We start from the raw sequence: 9,304 nt of genomic DNA, 5'->3' as shown, positions 1-9,304 counted from the left end.
TAGACACTGACCAAACTGCCCTCCTGATGGGGGTTAAAACAGGAGACCTGAGCAGAGTCTTCTTTGGGAGCCCTTGAACCTGGGGCACCTGAACCTCCTCTTTTCCTGCCTTCGGCAGTAATCTGGTGCCTCTAAGCCTCAGCTGAAAAGGGATTCCGTTTACACAGGACTTGTTTTCACAAACGGGACGTAAACCTGATCGCGCCGGTCCATCCCTGGGATTGCCAACAGGCCACGTGGTGTGAAAGCCTTTGCTCCCGTGCCCCACACCCTGGGTCCTCTCTGCGTGCTGGGGCCCAGGTCAGAGGTTCCTCTGCACCTGACTGGGGAGGGGGCTGCAGTGGGGGCAGACGGGGGCGCTGTGGAGGAGTGAGGACGCTGCATGTGGGCAGCCCCCACAGATCCCAGAGGTGATCGCGCCTGACGCTGCAGCCACGGATCTCAGCATGCCGGGAGCTGCAGCGGGACACACTAAGTGTGCGCCCACTTGTGGAAAGAGAGTCTGGGATGGACGGTGTGTTACTAAAGCCAGCTGTAATTAGTAAGCCCCACAGACAAGTCCCACCCAGAGAGCCCCTACCTCTTCCAGGGTGGGGGGTCTGTGTGCCTGGGGCCAGGCGTCATTCCATTTAATGCAAAGAAGGGGAAGAGGCCTGATTCTGAGATGTCTAGTGCCCTGGGCTAGGGTCTCCCAGGGTCACCGTGCCTCTGCGGGAACTGCCCTCTTTCCGGGAAGAAGGGGTATGTTTCAGAAGCCCCGGTGAATAGGAATGGGAGTGGGAAGAGAGAAAAAGCCCTGGTGGCTCGTGTTCCATGTTCACCACCCACGTCTCCGTACAGAGGAGAGTCTTCTATGGGGCAGTCATTCTATCTGTTGCTCAGAATCTGAATTGTCGGCAGGTTTTTCCAACCTGAGATACACTTGCACGGGGAAATCCAGCAATAAATTTAAATACTAGCTCCTCGTCTGCTCTTATAAATATACAAAAAGTATTGCCACCCTGAGCCCCCCGCCTTGAAATTAATGTAAGGGCCTGTTTAGAGGGGAGTAAACAGCATAATCCCACAATCCGTATCTGCAAACCACAGCCAGGTTCATGCCAGGCAAGGCTACTGGGGGCACATGATCTGCAGAACGTCTGGTATTGGGTGTGCTGGACCTAGAGATTTTTTTTTTCAATGTCAATATATTTTACTATATATTTGAAACCATTTAGTCTAATTGACTACAATTAAAAAAGGTTACTGAAAAAGATAAACGTAAATGAAAATATACCTTGAGTAAGAAGTTCGCAGCTTTAAGCCAACCCAGCAGCTAAATTAAGCGATTAGTCAAGCGTGATGAAACTTCACTTTTCAGTGTCTCATTTCAGACTGGAATAAAAAGGCCAAATAAAGCAAAGGCCACTAGATGAAGAAAGGCTCTCAAGAATTGCCGTGCGCTTTATTTAATCCTATGGGGAAACTGGATTTTGTCACATGAAGTGTTCCCATCGCCTTTTCTGTAATTGTCCTCATTGGATTTAAGACTTTGAAAGAACTCAGTGCAGAGGTCGGAAGAGGGATGGGATGTCGTTTCCTGTCCATTTCCAACCATCCTTTCTGCATGCCGTCACCACAAACAGAAAACACGGTCTTGTCGGGTGCAGTTAGACCCATCAATCTAAACTCTTTTTCTCCCTCAACACATAAAGGTCCCAGTTTGAAAATACATTAAAAAGATCAAGTTCACAGGACCGGCCCCGTGGCGGAGTGGTTGGGTTCGCACGCTCCACCTCTGTGGCCCGGGGTTTGCAGGTTCGGATCCCAGGCTCGGACCTACACACTGCTCATCAAGCCATGCTGCAGTGGCATCCCACATACAAAAAATAGAGGAAGATGGGCACAGATGTTAGCTCAAGGAAAATCTTCCTCACCAAAAAAAGATCAAGTTCACAAAGTTTACCATCGCTGGAGCTCCTGCATGACTAGTGCAAATATGTAGAAAATTAGGGCCAGATCTGTGGGGTCAGATGCTGATGACCCCGCCCCTCCCAGGACATCCCGAAAGCAGGTTCGAGCCCAGGTGTGGGCTCGAAAATGGAGGTCCAGGAGTCAGACTTGCCCCAGGTGTGAGTATTGGATGAGGTGACGACATCAAAGCCGTTTGAACACCGTAAGACAGCAGGCAACGGGGAGCAGTGCAGCCACCCAGAGGCCCGGGGGGCCCCGGCGCCAGGACGACACAGGTATTGGGAGCTTGCGCTGGAGATAGTTACCGAGTTTTGGGGAAGATGGGCATGTATATTATACCAAAGGTATTTCTGTTTTCCACCTTTCCAGACACTTACTTTATTTAGAATAAATGCAGAGTCTAACTTTACATTAACTCATTAGCAACTGTTACGGAAACAGCAGTTTATTGGCTGTGACCCATTCATTAAAGCACTCAGTGCCTGATTATGACGCCAGAATTAACTTCTCAAAGCCCAGCGAGCTTGGCATCTGTCCTGTTGGTCCATGTCAGCTCGACTGATGCTCTCAGCCTGAGCCCTGATGGCGCCCACAGCTGAGAACGGGGGTCTTGTGCGGGTTCAGGGGCCTCTCCCGTGCCTTTGGCTCTGGGGACGCTGTCTCTTTGCACAGGGCGGTGCTCACCAGCTCTGAGTTGGGAGGAAAAGCAGTTATCCTGCCTGGACGGCGTGATCCTCCACGGCCGTGAACCCGCTTCACTGTCTGCTGCGAGGAAGGAATTCCTTCTTTTTGGTGAGTTTGGTTGATAAGGCACTCTTTTTCTTTTTTCATTTCAACAGAGGCTAAACAGAAGTGTTCTTGGTATCTTGGTATTTTTAATGAAGGGTTGTAAAAACTAATTTTAAGTTTGATGCCTGGGGTCTCCGCTGGTTTTCCAGCTAAGGAGAAGGACGTGACATAGATGCTCGCTTCAGGATCAGCTTTGTATCTTTCTATTAAGTGTATTGATTTTCTCTGGAAACCATTTCCATTCCAAATTGGACATTAAAAATGTAGCCAAAATGTTTACTTTTGCATATTAATAATAAAACGTTTTTAGTGAAGAAATAACCAGTCATGGTGTTTAATTTCTGCCCAATGTGTATGTGAGTAAAATCTCTGGGTAAAAACCTCTGTAAAGAAAGTATTATTAATGGTCTGTGACAATGATTTCTTCTGTCTGGTTTCAGTATTTTCCAAATGTCCTGTAATGAGCATGTCTTGTTCTCATAAAGGAAGGTGGGGGATCTACATCTGAAAGATATATACTGTCATAGAAAATTTTTTTTCTTATTGAGGACCCTCTAAACCACAGTAAACATTGATTGAGGGCTAACTACATAGAGGAAAAGATCCACTTAATGTAGTTATTACCTCCACCTGAGAAAAATGTTACTCCTTGCCTGCTTTTTTTTATTAACTTTTTATTAACAATTTAAAGTGAACACAAAGTAGAGACCTCCATGTACACCTCCCCTTCCACCACAAGCAGCACTTGCCAGCCTTGTTCGTGTGCTCTGCCTGCTGCCCCCGGCCCTTGTCCCTGGCCGGAGGACGTTCCCTGTGACCCCACGTGTGGCCTCACGGATCGGGGACAGTAATGGCCTCCCTGCCTGGAGCTTTCCTGACGGGGTCTGCTCTCGGCCTTCCCGGCCCCGCCCTCGCCCACACCCCAGCCTTGCCATCCTCCCCTCGCGCCATGGCCTTGCTGTGTTTGTGCAGATTTCAGCCAGGGTGCTTTAGAAAAACAGGAAACCTGATCCATAATTTGTCATGAGTATAAAAATGGCTCCCAAATAAAGACAGGTGGCGTTATCGGGGCGTTCCCGGCATCCAGGCCAAGATTTGGGTCCCGGGACGCCCACAGCGCTGCTTGTTCCCTGATTACAGATGCGTCGGGAACTCGGGACGTGTCAATTTGTTTAATGGAAACTCAAGCCGTTAAATAGCATCCTTTCCATCGCAGATGTAAAATAGAGAGAGTAGGACGTTACAGCCCTGTTTGCATACTTTTCTGAGCTAGAGAGGAAAATAGTTTCAGAGAAAGCACTGAAGTCTGTACCTTCACAGTTGGGCAAATTATCAGAGCAGGGATGACGATCCTCCAGGTCTCAAGCTGGAGTCAGGACACCCTTGGAGGGGTTGTCCAGCCGCCCTCAATCACAGATGGACGGCTTGTTGACATTGTAACTGGGGTGGAAGTTGAGCCGGTCGTAGGAGGTGATGTAGTTGTCAGGACCTGTCACGATGCTCTTCTCCATGAAGACATTGAAAGTATTGTTCCGGAACATTCCACCAGCTGCAAGTTGTCTGGAAAACTTATTCGAATTTGGATAAAATACTTTCTGGAAGTGAAAAGGGAACACTGATTAATGATGCATTTTATTTATTTATTTTTTTTTTTTTAAGGAAGATTGGCCCTGCGCTAACATCTGTTGCCAATCTTCTTTTTTTTTTTTTCTTTTTTTCTCCCCAAAGCCCCAGTACATAGTTGTGTATCCTAGTTGTAGAGTTGTAGCTCTTCTATATGGGACGCCGCCTCAGCATAGCTTGATGAGCGGTGAGTAGGTCTGTGCCCGGGATCCAAACCGGTGAACCCCAGGCTGCCAAAGCGGAGCACACAAACTTAACCGCTATGCCACTGGGCCGGCCCCTAATGATGCATTTTAATACTCTTGCGCAGTCGTTAGGTATTTGGGGAAGAAAAATAAGAATTTGTAGAAAATGTCATCTCCATTCCTGGGAAGCAGAGAAGCCAGGGTGGGCAGAATGGCTGTTTGCCCCAGACCCTCCCAATTTATGCCTGATGTCCGGGAATAATTATTAATCATGCCTCCTTTCACTATACACGGATAGAAGGATCAATCACCTGGGTGTGGTTATGAACATTAACTTGGGGTCAGGCCCAAAGCAACCCCAGTTCTGCTTTTACCAACTGTGCTACGAGGGCCAGTTATTGGACCTCTCTGAACTTCAGTTTCCTCCTCTGTGGAAAGGAGAGAACCTCACTATCAGTGGGCTTCAACCTTGACTGTGTATTAGAATCCCCTGTAGGGCTTTTAAAAAATTCTGATGCCCACGCCCCACCAGCCAAGGGGTCTGGGGAGGGGCTGCCCTGGGGAGGGGCTGCCCTGGCGAAGTCGGGGTGTGGTGAGGCACACTGATGAGGCTCCTCATGTGTGCAGGCACCCAGAGGTAGGAATTATGCCAGCACCACAGGTGACCTTGAGATTTCTGACCTCAGTGGCCTGGGCCTCTGCCAGATATCTTACCCTGGACAGGTGACCTGTCTTAGGCCATCCTTGTGTCAAGCAGGTCACTTGATGTTGTGTCTCCTTGGCAGGAAGCAAGTGCAGAGAAATGGCATCCGTGCATTTTCTTTAATAGACTATTTTTTAGAGCAGTTTTAGGCCTCCAGAGACACTAAGCAGCACATTGCCCCCCACCACCACACACACAGCTTCCCTTGTTGGAACAGCTTGCATTCGTTGGTACATTTGTTACAGCTGAGCCAATAGCGGTACGTTATTATTAGCTAAAGCCCAGAGTGTACGGTAGGGTTCACTTTTTGGGTCGTATACTCCAGGGGTTTTGACAAGTGTATAATGACATATATCCACCACTGCAGCATCAAAGAGAATAGCAGGCTTCAGTATATTTCTTTACATGCAAACCAAGCATGTTTATTTTCTGTTCCCGCATGGGAAGTAAACACTGAAAGCTGCCCATTGAGTCCAGCGTCCACAGTCAGGTCAGGACACTGACAGACGGGCCCAGACGCAGCAGGGGGAGAAGCAGCAGCAGCACCTCCTCCCGACCTTCCTCGGGAGCGCCTGCCTGGTCAGGCCAGCACACGGCAGACCCCGCTATTTATAGGTGAACCTTTGCTCAATGGTCTTTTCTATAAAAGCAAACATTTGGACCTCTGTTAGTGAGTGAGTGTGTTGGTCTTTATCGTGGAAATGTTTGATCCCCGGGGAAAATCTGGAATCATTCAATTCTGGGAGAGTGACCCCCACAAGCTCTAGAAACTTTCTAGATAGTCTTCTCATAAGGGCTCTATCCCCCACAAAACAAGTAAGCAATTATCCAGATCTTTTGTGTGTGTGTGTGTGTGTAAGGAAGGTCAGGACTGAGCTAACATCTGATGCCAATCCTCCTCTTTTTGCTGAGGAAGACTGGCCCTGGGCTAACATCCGTGCCCACTTTATATGGGACGCCACCACAGCATGGCTTGACAAGCAGTGCGTCGGTGCAAGCCCGGGATCCGAACCTGCAAACCCCAGGCTGCCGCCGCGGAGCGCACGCACTTAACCGCTTGCGCCACCGGGCCGGCCCCCAGATCTTCTAAAATGAGGAATATTTTGGAAGAATAAACAACACTGTCACCCCAAAGTGGGTGGCCCTTCTGTCCTGGGTATCCGGGGAATGCTTACACTGGTCCATGTGGCCCTTCACCTGGACCCAGCATGGGTGTCTGGGGGTTCTGAGAGGGGCCCCTGGAGTGTGAAGTCCATCTCAAAAAGGGGTCGGGGTTCCCCAGAGGCTCATAGATCCCTGCATCCACCGACGTGCAACCTGTGCTTTCGGCCAGTCCTACCCTTCAGATCACAAGTTAACCTCTCTTAAAGTATTATTCCAGAAAGAAAACAGTTCTTCATTTATTTGCCTCGAAACGTACTGCCTTAAGCTGCAAGAGGTGTGTGTGTGTGTGCGAGTGTGTGTGTGTGAACCGGGCCAGCCCTTTGGGACGGCATCAGCAAGTCTACCTGAACTTCTTGCCTTCTTTCAACATTTCATGGCTAAATTCATTCATTCGTTTATTTCTATTCTGCCTTGTTCCAAAAGGACTTGAGGGCCCCCTCCCCCTTTGTGATGTTGGAACTTTGGGCCCCTCGCCATCCCCACTCACGATGTACGTGTTGCCCCTCTGAGAACTCCGGGGTTTTCACCTCCTCCGAGAGACCCCCACACACACATACACATACACATGCCCGCCCTCCCTGCTTCCCGCTTACCGGCATCTCATGCACCGTGGGGGCTCTGCCCCCGTAAGCTTGGTTACTGGTCCTGTACACTGAGGCAGGCTCCTTGGTCCTGGTAGAGGAGAAACACACTCTATTTTCCATTCATTTATTCTAATTCTGCACAAGCCACAGCCTTAAAGTATCTGGTTGATGGAGCTTTGTTGGAAATGCCCCGGGTTGGTGATGCAGCCATGCACGTGGGCTCCCGTGGTGGGCAGGGTTGGCCTTCCTGGCAGGCTCAGCCTCCCTGACCCCTGTGCTCACCTCTGCCCTTGCTCTTCCCCACGGCAGGCCAAAGCCCCGAAGAACTCCCAGGTGGTAAGTGCCGGCCCTCAGCCGCGGCAGGGCCTTGGCACGTGCTGTCATTTCCTGGGTAGGTCGGGAGCTGTGGCTCAGCCTCCAGACCCTGCCACGCAGGGAGGTCCCTGCACTTCTGAGCTTCCAGGAGAAAACCTACCTGCATCCTGATACTGACACTATTAGCAGAACAGTTTAACTGAGTGGGCTGTGGGTTCAGACATCCCAGCTCTGCCTCCTACTATGAGACCTCAGGCAAGGTAATATCTTTCTACATCCCAGTTGTCTGTCCTGGAAATGAGGATCAGAGCAGATCCCACTCCACAGAACCGTAGAGGAGACTAAAGGAGGGAGGGCCGGGAAGGCGCTGGCACCTGCGCGGCTGTGACTGAGGGTTTACTGTTGCGTCCTAGGGTTCACAGGGCACTGTAACCGCCACAGCTCACTCACCCAGCAGCATTGATGACAGAGGTGCTGCCAAGTCACATTCTGCACAGGGTCCTCTCAGCTAGAGAGGGGAGGAGACCTACCCTGCCACAAAACAGTGGAGCTGGGACCAGAACTGGGTTTTGCGACTTCTCTGGGAGGGGGGCGTGGATCACCCACCGCCCCACCTGCGCGGACAGGAGGCCCACTCACTCCTGTCTCTAAAGATTTCGGCACCACTTTGGCAGCTCACTTGGCGGCCAGTAGCTGACCCCCTTTGAACGTGGGTGCCAGGACAAGCTGGGACCTGGGGGACTCTCGCATGCAGGACCAGCTGGGCACCCGGCTTGCCCGCTGGACCAGGCGGCCACTCCTTCCTCTGTGTAGGCCAGGTGGACCCTGACGGGGCTCCAGCGTCCTGACCTGTAGCCCCGAAACCACGCGGGGTTGTTGAACCTGACCGGCAGGTCCTCGTGTACGCGGTAGTAGTCGCTGGTTTTCTCGGGAAGGACCTTGGCCTTGGCCTCCACAGGCTCCGCGCACTCTTGGGGGTTCTCCTCGGACATTTCGCCTCTGTCCACCGCGCTGCTGCGTCGGGGAATAAGGAGAAGGCAGGAAACAGCTTCTCCGCAGCCAGGGCCGCCAGGGTCGGCGCCGCGTCCTGTTGCTAAGCGACGGCCTGGTCACCTGACCGCGTGGGTCCGGTCCTTAAAGGCGCCGCGACTGCCAGGCCGGGGCCCCCTGCTGGCCCGTGGGGCTGAAATGGGAGATCTAGAACCTTCCACAGCGAGTAACCAAGGGCCCGGGCTGGCCGGGATAATAAGGAATTACTTCCTGGGGTTGTAGCGCGGGTACCCGAGGGTCTCCAGCGCACACTGCGCGCTCAGCGCGGGAGGGTGGGAGCTTTCGGTTATTAGCACTCATCCGGCGCCAGACACACCCGAACATTTTCCCAAATGCAGGGGAAAGTGGATTTGGGGGCAAAGGAGACCCCAGGTCCTGGGACCTCATCACAAATTGCCAGAGTTAAATTTCTCCAAGGCCGCTCGGCAAGCAACGATCTGACCCGTACCGTGTCCGCCAGGGGTGCTCCTTGACCCCGGGACTTCATGTCCCCAATACGCGGAGTCCAAATTTAGACTCCAGATTTGCCTAACTTGATGGAGTCCTCCTAAGCCAAATATTGTTTAAAAAATTAAAAACGATTTTGGAGAGCGAGACATGGTGTTGAACTGGCTGGAGGTGAGGAGGGTCCCCATCGCCCGGCAGGTTCCTACGGGGACGGCTCCTGGGTCTTCTCGGCCGCCGGGCCTTGTGCAGGGAGGGGGAGAGCTGGGGGGCGAGGGGCTCGCCCCCAGCGCCTCGCCCCCAGCGCCGTTCCCAGAGTGGTGGCCAGGACTCCGGAAAGGGGGACAGGGCGAGGGGACGCGCCTCCCAGACCCCGCACTCGCCTGCGCCGGGAGCCCGACCCTGCTCTTGCCCCAGCCCCCGCCCGGACCCCGACCCCGAGCCCGACCCCAGTCCCGGCCCGCTCCTCCGTCCTCGGGCGTCCGCGGTGCCCC

The 9,304-nt window shown here is 52.3% G+C and overlaps 1 protein-coding gene across 2 annotated transcripts; it reads right to left on the bottom strand.

The window, feature by feature from the left end:
* Positions 1-2,374: 2,374 nt before the first annotated feature.
* PIERCE1 (piercer of microtubule wall 1) lies at positions 2,375-9,218 on the bottom strand. 2 transcript variants are annotated; one of them, XM_004423639.3, is made up of 3 exons: positions 8,166-9,218; positions 7,011-7,089; positions 2,375-4,291 (listed from the first exon to the last, which is right to left on the bottom strand). In XM_004423639.3, exons 1-3 carry the CDS (start codon positions 8,306-8,308, stop codon positions 4,235-4,237), a joined length of 279 nt encoding a protein of 92 aa, XP_004423696.1. In that variant the 5' UTR covers positions 8,309-9,218; the 3' UTR covers positions 2,375-4,234. The 2 variants fall into 2 exon arrangements, with proteins under 2 accessions (XP_004423696.1, XP_004423695.1); XM_004423638.3 differs by having other exon boundaries at positions 2,375-4,337; positions 8,166-9,210.
* Between the last annotated feature and the right edge of the window lie 86 nt (positions 9,219-9,304).

This window comes from Ceratotherium simum, chromosome 29, assembly GCF_057802395.1.
Source record: "Ceratotherium simum simum isolate JZ-2026a chromosome 29, ASM5780239v1, whole genome shotgun sequence".
NCBI lineage: Eukaryota > Metazoa > Chordata > Mammalia > Perissodactyla > Rhinocerotidae > Ceratotherium > Ceratotherium simum.
This window is presented reverse-complemented; position numbering and strand designations above follow the sequence as displayed.